The sequence below is a fragment of the Argopecten irradians genome, chromosome 9 (genome assembly GCF_041381155.1).
Source record: "Argopecten irradians isolate NY chromosome 9, Ai_NY, whole genome shotgun sequence".
NCBI classification, from domain to species: Eukaryota; Metazoa; Mollusca; class Bivalvia; order Pectinida; family Pectinidae; genus Argopecten; species Argopecten irradians.
The window spans coordinates 7669089-7687906 of NC_091142.1; the positions used below are offsets into that span (position 1 = coordinate 7669089).

Here is an 18818-nt window from a genome sequence, read left to right on the forward strand (position 1 = left end):
CAACACTTTGTCGGGACCATGTCAGGATCATTTCATGCAAGTTTCAGCCAAATCGCACCGGTAGAACTTGAGAAGAAGTTTAAAATGTGTTTTCAAGATGGCGGCTGTGGCGGCCATCTTGGATTTCGGATCGACCCGAAAAATAACAACACTTTGTCGGGACCATGTCAGGATCATTTCATGCAAGTTTCAGCCAAATCGCACTGGTAGAACTTGAGAAAAATCAAAATGTGTTTTCAAGATGGCGCCTTTGGCGGCCATCTTGGATTTCGGATCGACCCGAAAAATAACAACACTTTGTCGGGACCATGTCAGGATCATTTAATGCAAGTTTCAGCCAAATCGCACCGGTAGAACTTGAGAAGAAGTTTAAAATGTGTTTTCAAGATGGCGGGCTGTGGCGGACATCTGGATTTCGGATCGACCCGAAAAATAACAACACTTTGTCGGGACCATCTCAGGATCATTTCAGGTAAGTTTCAGCTCAATCCCACTGGTCAAACTTGAGAAGAAGTTCAAAATGTGAAAAGTTAACGCACGGCGGACGGCGCACGGCGCACGGCGGACGGCGCACGGCGGCACGGCGGACGGCGCACGACGACGGACGAAACATGATGACTATAGGTCATCCTGACCCTTTGGGTCAGATGACCTAATAACTAAGGAGGAAACCAGTCCATTTGTTACTTGGGATTACAAAGTCCGACTTGTATTAACATCCACAAGGATAGAGTTTAAGTCAGAGTTACTGTAAGGAAACCTACCTGTGGTCATATTAGGGCTCCACTCCTGTTCCCCTGTAGGGCCCCAAACCCACGACCTCTGACCATCCTTGTTAGAAATGTGGTTATTCAGAGGAAGTTTATCTGAAACAACAACATACAAACTTACATTTATACAACTAAAACTTAAGTCTGGTTTCTTGAGTTATCTTTCAAGTTTCTCAAAATACCCTGGTTGTAAGTAGAATGAAGATTTGTTAACCTGAGGCTAGGTAAAATTTCATGAGAGTAAATCATCTAGTCTCCTGGCAACCAGGCCAATAAATAATTCAACCAAATCATAAAATCATTTTTTGTCAATGCTATGATTTTTGTACATTTTAGATTACAATCAGTTTTTTTAAATAGATTTAGAAGAAAGATTATTTAGTATTAAACAGCATAATTATGTTCATTTAGCTGCTTGAATCGATGCTATCTGTATGTATTTTTTTGGACACAAGAACGACAACCAACTAATTTTTGCTGTGACTTTATTTAGTGTTTTCATGGATAATGACATTTTCACAGTGATTTAATTTCATAATTTAGGGTTATTTTGTTCTACTTTATCAGAACATTTTCGCGGCGATAAATTTTCGTAATTTGTTATTGTTCTCGAAAGACACAAAATTTAATAATCACATACGAAAATAAGTTGGTTAGAAATGACTTTATCCAAGAAGACATGTTTTGTTTTCATCACACGACAACTCTCATCCTATCTATGTGGGATTTGTCATTGAGGTATACTTACTGTAGTCCTGTAAGTAAGAGGCAGTGGAACCCATGGAAGAGCATTGCTGGGAAGTATTGAAGGCCGCAGCTACATTTCCAGCTGAACCAATAGCAGACAACTGGTCAGAACTGAGAATAAAAGCAAATTTATATTTATTCATTTTTAATTTCATGGAGTTGATATTTTTGCGGGATATTGCTCTGATCACGAAAAAGTGATATGAAAATTACAATATACATAATATAAACAGTTTCTGTTCCAAATTTTCGGCTAATAATGTTCCCTTTGGAACACTTATGAGAAGTTAGATATGAATTTTTTTTTTTAAAGTAATTACATGACCTCTGACCCTTTACCTGGTATGCTGACCCCCTGACCTGTTGTTACATGACCTTTGACCCTTTACCTTGTGTGCTCTGACCCCTCGTTGCTGTCCTGGTGTGTTAGTGATCTCTGCTTCATTGCTTCCACAGTCAGGTAGTTTGTCTGTATAGCCAGAACATCAAATTGTCAAATAGTTCAAGGTGAACAAGTATTGTTAATGTGAAATTTTACACAAGGGGGAAATTTATGCTAATAATGCAAACAACTTTTTCAGATTGACAATTTCTTGGTGTAATATTTTGGTGTATATTATATATATATATGTTGCAAAACGTTAACAGGTGTTTTTATTGAAAAATAAATCAAAGTGAAATATTAACCTGAGTTAATCCCAAAATTTAACACTAAAAAAAATATCCAATATACAGTATAAAAATTATCTGATAATGTTGTAAAATCTATAAATTCAACTGTATATCTTCTAACCCAGATAGGCAGGGGTGTGAACATCATGAAATTTTCCTATATACCAAATAGTATACAATAGACCCATGGTAATCCTGACACTAATGATATGGAAAACTCGCAATCTGAACAGAAATATCGGTGAACAGATTAGAATAACGAGTAAGTAATCAGGCAGTCTGTAAAATTCTCAATCCAGACAATTTTGGTCTGGGGACAGAAGAGTTTGGATTATGGAGGGTTCACTGTATTTATGATTCCGAGGGATTGCCTACCTCTTTTGTGTCTACTGTTTCCTCGCTATCGGAAATTGTACGGAAATGATGAGTCTGGACGGCTGCTCCTTGTGGATCTACAAAGTTATAACGGTTCTCAATTATCACACACAGTTTTAATTCAAGGCTGGATAGTATGGTCTGTAGTGAAGTTTAACTCATTCATCCCTAAAATTTCATAATGGACTGGTCTAGTCTTTGATTCAGAAGAGCCTAAATATGTCTTCAGGGGTGACCGAGTTACAGCTATTCATATCCAAGATTGGTAAACAATTAATTAACTCATTTGCTGGAAATAATCATTGTTTTAAAAGATACGACTGCATTTAATTAGAAACACAGTTTTAGGAAAAATAATTCTGCCCAGAGCATTTTTACACCTCTTTTTAAACACATTTTTGTTTTCTTATGGGGCCAAGCACAATACATTTACCTGTAGGAAATGCATGAATCCATCGTCTTCGATTTGATGTCATCTTGAAATGCATGGTGGATGGAGCAAATGGATTAATGAGAGCGCGACGAGAAGATATAGCCGACGTGTTCTTCGAGTGGCAGTATGGCGAGCCTGCACTTCCAAATATGGGGCGTATGGATTCCACTTCGTCGTCTGTGGTGTCCTCTAGATCTTTGGTATGGCATTTATCTGAAATACAATTATTTTACATCTTAGTTTGTGATAGTGCATTTTCATTTTTTCATCATGCTAATTTGTAATCCAGTTTGCTATTTAACAAAACCAACCCGTTAAGTTGTTCATGTTTGCTTACATAGTAAATCTAAGTGTAGAACTTGCTAGGTTCACTACAGTGAAACAAAAATGATCACAGACTCTGACATTATTGGGTCATAATTTGGAAAAGTTTTAGTCTTTTAAATACATTGTTTGTGCTTTAGGTATTTGACTTTATCTCATTCACCCCTGAAGACACATTTAGGCTCTTCTAAATCAAAGACTGGACCAGTCCAATATAACATTTCAGGGGTAATTGAGTCTTTGCATGGGATTTAATTTCATGAATTTCGCTGTAAGACAGAAATGAATTGCCATTAATTCACAATAAGTCAGAAGTTAGAAATTGAATCACCAATTTTATTGCACATACCAAATGGCCAAAAGATAAGTAGAACATGAAAATAATTTGGTTTGATAGTACTTCAGAATCTGTGTGTTTAAAATCAAAGAATTTAACATTGTACTGTAATCAGGGAAATTTCCACTTGAACTCGAAAATTTCCCCGCACATAACATATTTTGTAAATGCATAAATTGTGTAGCCAAAATTCTAAAGATATCTCTATTGTGAAAATAACAACACCGTGAAAGATTTATTTTTGCAAATAGCGAAATTTAGCACTCACAGAAATATGCACTTTTACAGTAAAAGTGTCTCTCTAAGACTCACCACTAGCAGGTACGGAAGAAGAAATCTCGTCGCCACTACTGGACCTGACGGGGATTGCAATACCGCCTTCTGTACGATCAGCTGTCAGCACTCGATCCAGTAACATGTCATCAGACGACCGTCGTATTCGGCCCCTATGAGCTTTTTTAGCTTCCATATATGTCTGCGGTTCTTTCTTAATTTTCTTTTTCTTCATCCTTCTAAAAAATGCGAAATGAATATGTGGCACTTCATATTACTGATACAGTATAACTTTACTATAAGGAATTCCATGGGATCAAGTGAAATAATTTGTTATAACAGAAATTCGCTATAGAATTTTAAATTATAGATTTCTCATAAATTTTATTTCATATTATAAATTTCCCATACATTTTATTTCAAATTATAGATCCCCCATACAATTCATTCATACTTTATATTAAAAATCCTCCATACATTTTATTTGTACCTTATATTATAAATTTCCTAAACATGTAATTTGTATGTTATATTATAAATTCTCCATACATTTTCATATCTTTCTGCCTACTTACCCTGGCTGAGGGTAGTTGTGAGTGGGAAGCTTGAAGACTTGAGCATCATATTCATCGTAGTCAACAAACGGAAAGTTGTCGTTGTCTGTTGCAGTGGAATTACGCTGATAAGCAGGGAATCCAGTCACTAAAGAGTGCAGTATGAAAGAGTGTTTACACATTTAATTGTACAGCCAAAACATTCACATATTATGAACCCAATCACCCCTGAAATTTCAAAATGGACTATGCTATTTTTTGACACAGAAGAGCCTAAATGTGTCTGCAGGGGTGAATGAATAAATCAGTAAAGTGTGCCATTTTACTAAATACATGTATATTGTTTACTATATTCAGTATTTGTTTAACCATAATAAAATGTTAAGGCAAAATAATTTTAAAAAGCTAAGAACATACAGATAAAAACATGTAGTGCAATCTCATTTTTACTTATTCACCCCTGAAATTACACAATGGACTGGTCTAGTCTTTGATTTAGAAGAGTCTAAATGCGTCTTCAGGGGTGAATGAGTTCATGAACAATTTCTGATGCAAAAGTATGTCAGCAGGATTAGCTAATACATTTGGAAGAATTCACATATCACATTATTCCAGATTTAAAATCTTACCTCTTTCTTTAGACTTGGATTTCTTCTCCTGAAAATACATTTAAAATATATTGAGCTATTTCTAATCAGGGTTTCCACTAATTTTTTGGATCAGTATTCAAGGTTTTTTCAAGGACAATATGTGAAATTCTTTTCATGTTTTCACACCTTCAGAAATCTTTCACAAGTTATGTGTTTGCTTATCTTTAAAAGTAACTATATATATATAATACAACTTGAATGATGCTGACTGGACCTACTCCAACATATTACTACATTACGAAAGAAAACAATGAATAAGCTTTATATAAACATTGGTTGTAACTTCCTACATGCCTTTTTATGAAAACAGAAGATAGCATTGTGCCGAAAATGATTAAACTATCTTTGTTTTCCCCTATATACTGTATTCTACGTATTTTAACATTTCCTCTTTGAATTGTCCATGCTTGTATCTTGTTTATAAAAGAATTTAAGCCTTATGTTGCTTGTTAGCTCAGGAAAATTAGCACCCACTAAATAATTTAAAAGTTCAAATCACAGAGGACTGTGATTCTACATAACAATTTCTAAACAAAGGACTACTGCTCCTGTATTCACATAATTAGCGCCCACCTCCCCATCTTCTAAAGAGTTAGAGTTGTTAAAGATGCTCCACCGCCGACAGAGCATAAATGACATTCATCATTTGAACAATAATTAGTGTTTAATCGTATTTATATATGTCTAATCAACACAAAAACTATAATAAATTTATTTATTTTGCCTTTGGTACAAGCGCAATCAGTATTGCATTCCATATAGGGTATAGTGACACGGATTTTTTTCGGGATGCAATTAATTATTTCTTTATGTTTTTAACTTAAAGTAAAATTAGAAGCTCAAACTTTTCAATGTTGGTAATGGTGCAAAGTAAGTAACTTTTGTAACTGAAGAAAAATACTAAATCGTTTGCTCATGTTTTTGATGGTGAAAAAATACCAATTGTCAGCGGTGGAGCATCTTTAAATGGAATGAAGGCATATCAATGTATACTTTGACTGATTAATGTGTTATGAGTACAGAAATAGTTAAAATATGGCACACTTATTTAAAAGAGGTTTTCCATCTACTACAAATTCCTCAATAAACACTTCCCCTTTGTTTCAATTTTTTAAGTATCCTGTCGCTAGTTACAGCGACTATGGTACACCATTTTGTGACTATACTCACAGTTATTAGCTGTGGCGGTTTGATGCGAGGGATGAAGTTGCCATGGAGATGGGCCTGGATCTGGTTTTTCGACAGATAGAAGCTATGATTCATCCAATGCGGTATGTTATAGTCATCGCCGACTTGTAATGTGGCTTTGAGATGGCGGTTGTGGAACTGTACAAGTAAAAACAAGTCATGAATCACTTAATTCTATCATTATACTGGGACAGAGGAACGAAAGTCAATCTTCAGGATTTTATATTGTTTTTGTTTTGTTTTACTATAAGAACTTAATTCTATCATTAAGTTCCATCTATCATTAAGTTCTGTCTTTGCATATTTCAGAGTAAGCTCCCTTGCGGGTATGTATCAATTGTTATGTCATTATTTTGTGAGCGCAATTTACGTCATTTTCTCCGAAAAGTATGATGTTATGCTTGCAAACACATGACGTCACAATCAATACCTACCCGCAAGTGCAGATAACTCTGTAATATGCAAATTCGGAATAGCGATAGAATAACATACTGTAAACAACTGTAAATCAACTTTTTTTACGGCTACAAAATTTCGCAATTTGCATTTAAAAACAAGTTATCGAAGATTAACATTCGCAGATTTAAAATGTTTATCAAATTTCCAATCAATATCAATGATGTAGATGTTAATTCGCAGACATAAACTTTTTTGAATTTATTTTAATCATGAAATTCGCAAAAAAGAATTCGCACACGAATGACAGTTGGATTACGGCGAGTCAATTTTCAAGATTTCAACTTTGTAATTTTTTTTTAACTTTATTTGAAGAAGACTGCCCAGACAGCAAAACTTTCCATCAAATTTCAAAATGTACTGAATTGTCTCAAATATTTTGAAAATTTCAGAAAATTGGGTACAATTATTGATTGTTTGTATGATTTGGGTAATGAGGTTTAGCTTTATATTACAATAGGTGAAAGAAATTAGAATGACAAGAAATGTCATCTTAGGGCAGCCATGAAGATATGTTGGGGCAAAAAAGATCTTTGCTCCTTTTGATAATTTGTGGGATAATCTTTTTAGTTTCTGTATCGTATTCATTTTAGGGCAGGCAAACTTTAGAACGAATGTGAAACTTTACTTGTGCAGATACAAATAATGCACAATTCAGTGGATCAAAAACAGAAATATCCTTTCACAAAATTTGGTGCTGTACATGAATTAGCGCTTCAAAGACAGCATGAAAAGGGCTAAAATAAAATTCCACTGAAATTAGTATGTTCACAGTAACATCTAGACTTATCATGTAGCAATATGATTCCCATCTTTAACAGTTGTATACCTTGAAGAGTGGAGCAGCATGGAGAGGCTGTTCTCCCATACACACAAGATCACTTCCAACACCTATAACATACGAACGTTTGAAAACTTACATAAAGTCTGAGATTTGCAAAAACCTTTATTTCTTTATTCATTAAATACGTTAAAATCCTGAATATTTTGACCATAAAAATACTGAAAACCAACTTAATTTCTTGCGCAGCAACTAAATTATGCAATTTTCATTTCAAAACAATTTTGCTAAGATTAATATTCACTGATTTAAAAATTGTCGAAAATTCCCATCAGAATCAATGATGTTAATGTTAATTCGCGAAGATAATCTTTCGCAAATTTACTTTGATTGCGAAGAAGACTTTGTTTACCTACCACAATCAATTGTCCTCTGTTTAGTGATGTTGGTCAGTTCTCTGTCCACCTCAAACACACCTGGTCCAGGTGTGATGACTACGGCCACTTTACCTGTCCGGTCAAAATTACGGTCCACATAGTACTTCTCCAATACTGAAATGGCAACCAAAATGTTCTTAACTAACCATGATGTAAATAGTCGTATATGTGAGAGGAAAGTGAAATATCATCTGGCCACCCTACTATAACTCATTCACCCCTCGAATTTTATAATGGACTGGTCTAGTCTTTGATTTAGGAGAGTCTAAATGTGTCTTCAGGGGTCAATGTGTTAAAACTAGCTCTATAAGGGTTTCACTTATGAGTAGGACTAACATTTAGTGCTATTCTATTGTCTGTAATATGCACATGATCTTATGCATCTTTCTGCGATAGCTGATACATTATTAAATTGACAGGAAATATTTCTTATGAATCCCAAACTTCATTAATTCTTTTACTTTCATTTTTTACTTAATGTTTGCTGTGCGGTAATCTTTTTAGCTTTGAAATATTGTTTAATCGAAGGACAGGTAGGTTTTTCGTTCAACTGCTAACAGTTACCAGAAAAATGTTTAACAATTTTGACATTAGTTTGAGAAATTTGAATTTTAACAAATCTATAACTTTCATCCATAACTTACTATTTCAAAGATGAAGTTTTTCAAACACACCAATGTCCCCTTAAATTATGAAATATAATTTTGTGAAAATAACAGCTTACACATGGACATACAGTATGGCAGTTATATGCTTCAAACTTACAATTGAGAGACATGTTAAGAGTTTCCAGGAAGTTTCCCTGAGAGGCAGTTGAGTTCCAGGCTTTCGGTATCTTTTGACCTTTGACTTTGTGGTAATGTAGAACACGTTGTGGATATTCATTAAACAGTTTTCTCAGTGATTTGATTGTTCTTGTCCAGTCATCGTATCGCTCATTCTGAACCACCACTCTGTAAAAATCAAAGTACTGAAAGTACTTAAATACATACAAGCCAATCAAATGATATGTGACAGGTTGGGACATAATTGGACAGACATGGCTAACACTTTTGATATTGCACTCGAATAACTTGCTCGGTATTTACACATAGAAATAGCCTAGAAACGCCATGTCAAAACAAAACGAGATCCACTGAATGTCCCACACACGGTTTATGGATAAGACTAACTGGCATCAATTTACAGGTTTTATGATACTTACTGTATAACTATAAACAGGTTCCTAACTGTGTAATATTATCATTTATAAGCAATTTATAGTGTGCTCTCTGTCGGTATTCCCCAATCAGCCACAAAACGAAAGGTAGCGATCGAAGCACCGTCCGCCCATTTTGTGTACGCAAGGTAAACAAACAGGCTAGCATGAAATACAAAAAATCCGTGAAACAACATATTTTAACCATGATTAAATACTTCTAGTGCAATACCATTTTCTTCATTATTATGTAATTTCAATACTTACTATGATCATGACATCCAAAACGAAAGTTTGTTATACATAAGTTACATGAAAAAGACGAAACTAAAAGCAAGAATGACTATAGTCTGTTATTCAGAAAAAACATCCTAAAAATGGTCTCGAATAACCGCCGCCCCCCTCAGTCCATTACCCCGCGCCCGGCGCCCGTCATTAGGAAAACGTAACGGTAATTGGACAGACATGGCTAACACTTTTGATATTTTGTGTCCCCAATTTAATGTTGGAGGACATAAAGATATACGTCCTTATTAAACCTAATCTTATATCATACTATCAATATCAGTAGACCAAAGAAGACAAAATTATATTTATGGATAAAAAGTTTTACCTGTAGAAGTCCTCGTAAAATCGACCTTGGTAATCCACTTGGATACAATCTCTGACTCCAGCTGGGAATTCCTCTGTTTCATAAAAAGTTTAATCACTGGCATCAGCAAAATAAAAACTTAAAATTAAGATAATGAGGTAAGTGTGTCAAGCGGATCATACCTCTTGAACACATTCAATGACAGTAGCATCACCTATTCTGGTTATTATTGAATCATGCAACAAAATCATGGCATCTAAAACAGTCCTACATTGAGACAGATACCATTATAAAAAGTTAAACCTTTGTTGGTAATCAAACACTTCTGTCTATGAGTATCTCATAATCAATATTTAAGGGGTTTTTTCCATTAAAGGACTTGTTTTTATTGATTTTTGTATGCCATTTTTCTTTAATTTCCAAGGGGATTAGTGTTTGTAGAAATAAAATGACACAAACTTTTTTAAAACTAAAACTAGAACCGTCGCCAGAGTGGCAGACTAATACCCTTGCTTGGGCTAATTAGGCCATAAATTAAGTTGTATGTAATAGGGGACATTGAAAAAACCCTATATACTTAACTCAAGTCCCCTTTATGTCAGGGTTCCAAATTTTATCAAAATCTGTCAAGTAGTTTCGGAGGAGATCGCCAGAAAAAGTTGTGTTTACAGACAGATGGACAGATGAACAAATGGACAAGTCGACCTGATTCTATTATACCCCCTTGAACTTTGTTGCGGGGAGGGGGGGGAGTGGATGTATAACTACAAATCATAGACTTTCTGTAAAGCACAAAATCAATGCGGAAAATAGAAAATATGTGAGAGGAAGCCAACACCATAACAGTTTGGCACATATCAATAGACTTTGGTCACAAGGCTCACCTTGGTTTTATATGGTAAAGTGTGTTACCTTTAGATGTGGCTTTGTAGAATGTCCGTGAGAACAGCACGATGGTTACATCATGTAGGCAGTTCTGGGTCTGTAAAAATCATTAGAATAAGTGAGAACATTTATACCTATCTCTCAATAACCATATCTTTAGTTAACATCTGTCTTCAAGAACTAGGTTATCGCAGCTATTCTGTCTTGGCATATTACAGTTTCAGCTCTATTGCGGGTAAGTATCCATTGTGACGTCATTATTTTGTGGACACAATTCACATCATTTTTTCAGAAAAGCGCTTGCAAACACATTATGTCACAATCAATAGCTACTCACAAGGGCAGATAACTCTGTAATATGCAAATACAGAATACAATCACAAGTTCAGTTTGAAGAATCACATCATTCCTTTCATTAATGCACCTCCACCTACAGAGGCCACAATTTCACTTACTTTTAATTAAATACAGACTGAATCTATAGGTCTCTCTATTTGATTTCTTTTTAAATGCTTACTCACTGGAATAACTTTGTGAAATGTTAGCCCAATTATGGTCCTTTAAGCGCCGCTTCATGTAACTTTTTTAAGTGCCATGGGCTCTTATTGGGTAAAATACTGTATGCATAAAGACCACTTTATAAATAAAGGTAATTTTTCTTTTTCTGTGTGGTGGACTTTATGGACATGTTTGAATGTACTTTCTATCTACCTTCCATTTAGCAAATAGGTCCATAAGAAATCCGTTGACAGCCTTCTCAAAGTACAGATCCCCGTTAATGTCGAATCCCAATCCCACATCTGAATAAAGATCTCGTAGACGATCTCATCGATCTAATAAAAATCTGACAAGATCACAATGCCGTACTACTAATGTAAAGGATCAGAACATCCATAACACGATCTATACAAACAGTTTTTAATGGAGAAGTTAATCACAATGTATTATAAGAATTGAACAATGAGTAGATCTCTCTGTAATGAGATCACAATCTATCATATACAGAACTTGACAATGAGTATGCATACTTAATGTAATGGAGAAGTTAATCACAATTCACGATCCATAACAAGACAAGATACAGAACACAATGAGTATGCATCCTCTCGAGTAACTTACCCTTTTTCAGTAATGGAGAAGTTAATCACAATCTATGTATTATACAGAACTTGCACCAATGAGTATGCATCCTCTCGGAGTAACTTACCCTTGTGTCATCAGTAATGGAGAAGTTAATCACAATCTATGTATTATACAGAACTTGAACCAATGAGTATGCATCCTCTCGGAGTAACTTACCCTTGTGTCATCAGTAATGGAGAAGTTAATCACAATCTATGTATTATACAGAACTTGAACCAATGAGTATGCATCCTCTCGGAGTAACTTACCCTTGTGTCATCAGTAATGGAGAAGTTAATCACAATCTATGTATTATACAGAACTTGAACCAATGAGTATGCATCCTCTCGGAGTAACTTACCCTTGTGTCATCAGTAATGGAGAAGTTAATCACAATCTATGTATTATACAGAACTTGAACCAATGAGTATGCATCCTCTCGGAGTAACTTACCCTTGTGTCATCAGTAATGGAGAAGTTAATCACAACTTGAAATGTATTATACAGAACTTGAACCAATGAGTATGCAATCCTCTCGGAGTAACTTACCCTTGTGTCATCAGTAATGGAGAAGTTAATCACAATCTATGTATTATACAGAACTTGAACCAATGAGTATGCATCCTCTCGGAGTAACTTACCCTTGTGTCATCAGTAATGGAGAAGTTAATCACAATCTATGTATTATACAGAACTTGAACCAATGAGTATGCATCCTCTCGGAGTAACTTACCCTTGTGTCATCAGTAATGGAGAAGTTAATCACAATCTATGTATTATACAGAACTTGCACCAATGAGTATGCATCCTCTCGGAGTAACTTACCCTTGTGTCATCAGTAATGGAGAAGTTAATCACAATCTATGTATTATACAGAACTTGAACCAATGAGTATGCATCCTCTCGGAGTAACTTACCCTTGTGTCATCAGTAATGGAGAAGTTAATCACAATCTATGTATTATACAGAACTTGCACCAATGAGTATGCATCCTCTCGGAGTAACTTACCCTTGTGTCATCAGTAATGGAGAAGTTAATCACAATCTATGTATTATACAGAACTTGCACCAATGAGTATGCATCCTCTCGGAGTAACTTACCCTTGTGTCATCAGTAATGGAGAAGTTAATCACAATCTATGTATTATACAGAACTTGAACCAATGAGTATGCATCCTCTCGGAGTAACTTACCCTTGTGTCATCAGTAATGGAGAAGTTAATCACAATCTATGTATTATACAGAACTTGAACCAATGAGTATGCATCCTCTCGGAGTAACTTACCCTTGTGTCATCAGTAATGGAGAAGTTAATCACAATCTATGTATTATACAGAACTTGCACCAATGAGTATGCATCCTCTCAGAGTAACTTACCCTTGTGTCATCAGTAATGGAGAAGTTAATCACATGTATTATACAGAACTTGCACCAATGAGTATGCATCCTCTCGGAGTAACTTACCCTTGTGTCATCAGTAATGGAGAAGTTAATCACAATCTATGTATTATACAGAACTTGCACCAATGAGTATGCATCCTCTCGAGTAACTTACCCTTTTGTCATCAGTAATGGAGAAGTTAATCACAATCTATGTACTATACAGAACTTGAACCAATGAGTATGCATCCTCTCGGAGTAACTTACCCTTGTGTCATCAGTAATGGAGAAGTTAATCACAATCTATGTATTATACAGAACTTGCACCAATGAGTATGCATCCTCTCGGAGTAACTTACCCTTGTGTCATCAGTAATGGAGAAGTTAATCACAATCTATGTACTATACAGAACTTGAACCAATGAGTATGCATCCTCTCGGAGTAACTTACCCTTGTGTCATCAGTAATGGAGAAGTTAATCACAATCTATGTATTATACAGAACTTGCACCAATGAGTATGCATCCTCTCGGAGTAACTTACCCTTGTGTCATCAGTAATGGAGAAGTTTATCACAATCTATGTACTATACAGAACTTGAACCAATGAGTATGCATCCTCTCGGAGTAACTTACCCTTGTGTCATCAGTAATCATACCACATGTCACTCGATCTCCCTTTGCCCAGAGCTCATTTACCTGCGCCCTGAAATCAATATTTTTTGTAAATTTAAAAATAAGATCTGATATTGCCTATCCATTTGCTGGTTTTTGTTCATAGCTTCCCATGATATGATCAATGGATTACCTCCCCTGCTGTGTATGAGTTTAGTCAGTTTAATTTTCTAGTCAGGATCATTTAAAAAAAACAAAGAACGACCTGGTAACTGTCCCCACATGGGATTCTAACTTGTGACCCAAAGGTCGAAAACTTGTCATATAGTTATATATGTTGAGGCATCTTAGCCACTTGCCCACAGCAACCCCTCCATGTGTATGAACTAAATGTCTGCAATATATATTAAGTGCATGTGGTTTTGAATGTTGTGTTTTTTTTTGTGTGTGTTCTTTTTCCTTGTGATGAAGTTCTCAGAAGTGTTGTTCAGTTTACAATGCTCTCCAGCGGGGCAAAAATTAATAGAGATAGGATTGATCCTATCAGCAAAATATCTTATTAATAATAGGCAACCCTCCTATTAATGTTTAAAAAGGTCATTTTATGTTTCAGATCCCATGCAACATGATTTGTTAAGAATAAATATTGTTCAATCAGAAGAAATCTTCAGTGGAAGTCCTCTAAAAAGAGGAGGAATCACATCCCATTGTTTATGAAAAATAACCTCACCTCATTTGGGCAGCCTCGATCTTCTTGTTAACATAGGCACAGGTGTTCACCAGACCGTGTCGTAGTCGCCACATGTCACTACGACTAAGGTACTGGTCCTTAAACAGGAGCTCCACAAGGTCAAGGGCAACATCCTGTCAAGGTCAAATCAAGGTCAGGTCACAGAAGTGTTTTTATTAACTCATTCACACCTGAAGACAAATTTAGGGTCTTCTAAATCAAAGACTAGATCAGTCCATCATGAAATTTCAGGGGTGAATGAGTTTTAACTTTCATTCCAATGTATCAGACAGGAATTCAAGATCATAACAGAGTATGAAAATTCATCCCATATATAATTCATATTTGGTATAAAGAATAGGCCAACAAAGAGTTACATATTTAAATGTTTTGTTTGATACTATGCATTATGGAGGATGAACAGAAGGAAAAGTTAATTTAAGGAGGTAGTTTGAATTTGTAATGATTGGTGATTATCATAAGACAATCTAAACTACCAATTATATGACTATAACACTGGCATACTAATAAATATGCAATGTCTATCGAGTGGACAGGATTATCACCAATGCAACCCCATGTGAAATATTTTGGCTGCTTAGCATGAGCTTTACAAGTGCTGACCAATTTATTAATGAGATAAGATATCCTATACACACTTTGCAGATCAATTCAAGATTAATAATAAGCCAGAACAAATTGAAATTTTAGTTCTTCAGAAAGTTTTCCGTCACACCATCTAACACCACAGGAACATCTAAATTGATGTCATCAACAACATACGCCATGGTTATGCTGCATGTATTTGATGTAACCATTCGGTGAAAAGTTTGGTCGGTCAGCTCTTGGCAAGCTTCATGCTGACCTGCCAAAGTCTTTCACAATGGTAGAGTTATCCTTATCTACATGACAAACCCATGTAACACTCTGTTACCAAGTCTTACCCCTACCAACCACAAGATAACCTTGTGATGTATGGGAGAAAATCACACATCAGTAAATGGAGTAGAAGAATTGTACCTTTGGGCTGACTTTAGTTACATGAACCTCTTTGTAAGCTCTCAGCTGGAATTGTGTAGCAATTGACTGCTCTATACTAATGGTATCTACAATATGAAGAAAACCTCAAATGAAAACAAAATAGTACAAATACAAACAAGGTCTTTTTGTTTTCTCTGGAAAATAACAGTAAGATTTTCTTTCTTCGTTGTCAAAAATTTGTGATTATAATGAAAAATTTGCACAAAAGTTCATTATTCTCTCCAACAAAATATAAATTCATGAACTTCTTCAAAAGATAAAAAAATTAACTTCAAATATAATACTTCAAGAGTTAAACAAACAAACATAAGGACTTACCTTTCTGATTAAAATCATCAGAGAGAGCAGTAACTTGGAGCAACAGACGACTGGCAAAGTAAAATACAGAGCATGAATGAGGAGTTCAGATATTTCTTTCATTATAGTTATAACCATGCAGCAATGAACGTTTCATGACAAAAACACAGTTCTCAGAATACATAATAACAATGATTTTCAAACAAACATATATCTGGGCATCTACCTGCATCTTGTTCATGAACATTAAAAAAAAACATTCATACTCACTGTTCTGATCATGAGAGGTTATGCTTTTTGTATCCTTTTAAAATGTCTAAAATTCATCATGTCTACCTTAATTACCTCACAAATTTGATTTTACCTGTATTCATCCTCAGGATGATAGAGCTCTAAGACGTCTCCCTTAGACACATCAGGAAACTCTTTAGGGTTGATCAGGATATCATCCCCTGTAATTATTATGGTAAATACAAGGTGATTTGAGAGGGACTTAATCTTACATCTTAGTGATTTGAGAGGGACTTGATCTTACATCAAGGTGATTTGGAGAGGGACTTGATCTTACATCTAGGTGATTTGGAGAGGGACTTGATTTTACATCTAGGTGATTTGGAGAGGGACTTGATCTTACATCAAGGTGATTTGGAGAGGGACTTGATCTTACATCTAGGTGATTTGGAGAGGGACTTGATCTTACATCAAGGTGATTTGGAGAGGAGGTGATTTGGAGAGGGATTTGATCTTACATCACGGTGATTTGGAGAGGGACTCAATCTTACATCAATGTGATTTGAAGAGGGACTTGATTTTACATAAAGGTGATTTGGAGAGGGACTCGATCTTACGTCAAGGTGATTTGGAGAGGGACTCGATCTTACATCAAGGTGATTTGTAGAAGGACTTGATCTTACATCAAGGTGATTTGGAGAGGGACTCAATCTTACATCAAGGTGATTTGGAGAGGGACTCGATCTTACATCAAGGTGATTTGGAGAGGGACTTGACCTTACATCAAGGTGATTTGGAGAGGGACTTGACCTTACATCAAGGTGATTTGGAGAGGGACCCAATCTTACATCAAGGTGATTTGGAGAGGGACATCAGAGATAGAGATCTGTCTATATAGCTATCTACCATGCAACAACATCATATACTTATAATGAGCCAGACACCTGCATACATCAAAATCCAAGATGGCAGCCATCCTGATCACCGATCAGTCCGAAAAATGCAATATGCACCACAAGGGCTCTAGGGGATCATGCACATGAAATTTGAGACAGATCCCTTCAGTACTATTTCTGAGAAATAGCAGTAACAAATATCAATTGTCATAATCCAAGATGGCGTCCTGTTGGCCATCTTGTTCACCGATCGGTCCGAAAATTCAATATGCACAACTAGGGATCTAAAGGAACCTGCATGTGAAATTTGAGACAGATCCCTTCAGTACTTTCCGAGAAATAGCGGTAACAAAAATTGTTAACGGACGGAAGGACAGAGGGATGGAAGTACGGAAGGGCGGACGGACCACGGACGAAAGGTAATTTGAATAGCCCACCATCTGATGATGGTGGGCTAAAAATGTTACACAGGCCATACATAAATTTCATAAATTAGACAGATACTGTTCACTTTTATCTCATCTACAAACAATCAACTGTCCCCATTAGATGATCAGAAAGTCTGTATCAGATCAGTCCGTTCTTATCGACATTGTTTATGTTTTCTCTGTCCAAAATCCCCCTGTCTAAATCACTTTTGTTTGTGCGGTTAACTTCAAAGAACTTCAATCGGAAGCCATAAAACGTTTACGTAACCTTGACAGACCTTCCCCTCAACAGCTGACTGCTTTGTCTTACCAATTACAGAGGGTAATTGAATTAAAATTAATGTGTTTATTAGCCAATGTAGTGTCATACCTACAGTCAATGAAGAGTCAGGTATCGTTAGGGTCCAGTAAACAGGTCATTAGCGGACAACTAACTGTACATGTGTTTAGCAGACAACTGTTATCTCTGGCTCTGCCGGGGTGAAAGGGGCTCCATATGGGGTTTTGATTGATGGGCTTTCGAAATCTGGAGATTACTGTCTTTTTGAACAAAACGATCGGCAAACTGGATAGGGAGTCTGAAATCGGGAATTTCCCGACAGAATTGGGAAAGTTGGCAAGTATGCACCTGTGTATATAACTTATTAACCATTCCACAATCTACGCAATTTTAATTAAATAGCTAGGATCAATATGGATGCAAATAAGCTAATAATTTCAAAACTGTTTTACTTTTTCAATACCTCAGCTGCACTAGATATTCTACAGAGTGTTAATAACATGATGTCAATGATAATGCGATCAGCAGGCATTCATCATCATGTATTTGCTCATTTTCATTTTAATATAAATCTAGAACTTCTAAACCTAGGGATGTTTTCTCTCTTTAATTCATAAACATACAACTAGGTCCAACCAGTCAAACCGTTTAATCAAAAACAGCCTAGGTCATAAGATTTATCTTCATTCCAAGGATTATTTGACCAATTTGATTATATACAAACGTAGTCTCTATAGTGCTAAAGAACATTTTATAATATTAGTTGATTTTTTTTTTTATTTCTATGAGATGTCCATTACACATTTTGTTCCAGCAGTTCAGTTGCACCCAACTTCAAAGCACCATTTTTGTAGCATCTTTTTAACTGTTTAACCTTTTTAGACTGATAACATACCCGTGTCATTGTAATTTCGGGTATGCACCCATAACTTCAACGTCCTCATTGTCAGCTTAACTGAAAATGAAAATTGTTTCAATCATTTTTGCATTGATTTTGGGACGTGCATTTTGCAGCGCAGTAGACAAACCCATCTCTTCTTTCCAGCTGGAGGAACTTTTCCATTCAGTCTTACAAGGATTTTGGTTGGACGACAATTGAGTAAAACGAATTTTCATTGGCTACTGTT

General features: G+C 35.7%; 1 protein-coding gene across 1 annotated transcript in view; it reads right to left on the minus strand.

Annotated features, from left to right (window-relative positions):
* The window catches only part of LOC138331369 (GATOR complex protein Iml1-like), a 44987-nt gene extending 26227 nt beyond the window's left edge, over positions 1-18760 (minus strand). The window contains 22 exon segments of the mRNA XM_069278940.1: positions 765-866; positions 1519-1628; positions 1907-1986; positions 2565-2641; positions 2998-3210; positions 3971-4170; positions 4507-4633; positions 5115-5142; positions 6306-6461; positions 7609-7670; positions 7977-8111; positions 8763-8950; positions 9809-9881; positions 10700-10769; positions 11384-11458; positions 11461-11496; positions 13810-13879; positions 14519-14652; positions 15539-15624; positions 15878-15927; positions 16221-16308; positions 18587-18760. Coding sequence (XP_069135041.1) covers positions 765-866; positions 1519-1628; positions 1907-1986; positions 2565-2641; positions 2998-3210; positions 3971-4170; positions 4507-4633; positions 5115-5142; positions 6306-6461; positions 7609-7670; positions 7977-8111; positions 8763-8950; positions 9809-9881; positions 10700-10769; positions 11384-11458; positions 11461-11496; positions 13810-13879; positions 14519-14652; positions 15539-15624; positions 15878-15927; positions 16221-16308; positions 18587-18635 — 2209 coding nt within the window. The 5' untranslated portion in view covers positions 18636-18760.
* Between the last annotated feature and the right edge of the window lie 58 nt (positions 18761-18818).